A 420-nucleotide genomic window follows, 5' to 3' on the forward strand; every position below is an offset into this window, starting at 1 on the left:
TTAAAGATAGATAGATAGATCACCCCCCCGTTGTTGTTTCTTTCAAGTGAGGGTGTGGATGTTTTCTTTTTTCATGAATTAGCTGAGCGAGCTTACCGATGGGTCCGGATCGATTTGGTATTCCACAAGGCGCAAAGAGAGCTTCACTCTTATAACTGACGTCATAGATATGATCTCCGGCGACAAATGCCATGACATGTTCTTTTGAGAATGCTGTAATGAACCAAGCAACTAAAGGATCGTCGACAAAGAGAAGTAATTGAACTCGGGAAGAAATAATTTCCCTTAAAGGAATCTCAGACAACCACATTTCGCCTTGTCTCTGCAGCCATGAAGCGAAGACTTCCGGAAGGTGTACAGATTCCGCCATAGGGTAGACATCATAGGCTGAAGAGGATCGAGTTGAATCTAGTGTGCGAC

At 43.8% G+C, this 420-nt stretch overlaps 1 protein-coding gene across 1 annotated transcript in view; it reads right to left on the minus strand.

Moving 5' to 3' along the window:
• Positions 1 to 97: 97 nt before the first annotated feature.
• The window catches only part of CSUI_004498 (uncharacterized protein), a gene marked incomplete at its 3' end in the record, with an annotated part of 3,186 nt that continues 2,863 nt past the window's right edge, over positions 98 to 420 (minus strand). The window contains exon 3 of the mRNA XM_068064689.1: positions 98 to 408. Within this exon, the coding sequence (XP_067923328.1) occupies positions 98 to 408 (311 nt within the window). The remainder of the gene's footprint in view (positions 409 to 420) is intronic.

This window comes from Cystoisospora suis, assembly GCF_002600585.1.
Source record: "Cystoisospora suis strain Wien I chromosome Unknown contig_2116, whole genome shotgun sequence".
NCBI lineage: Eukaryota > Apicomplexa > Conoidasida > Eucoccidiorida > Sarcocystidae > Cystoisospora > Cystoisospora suis.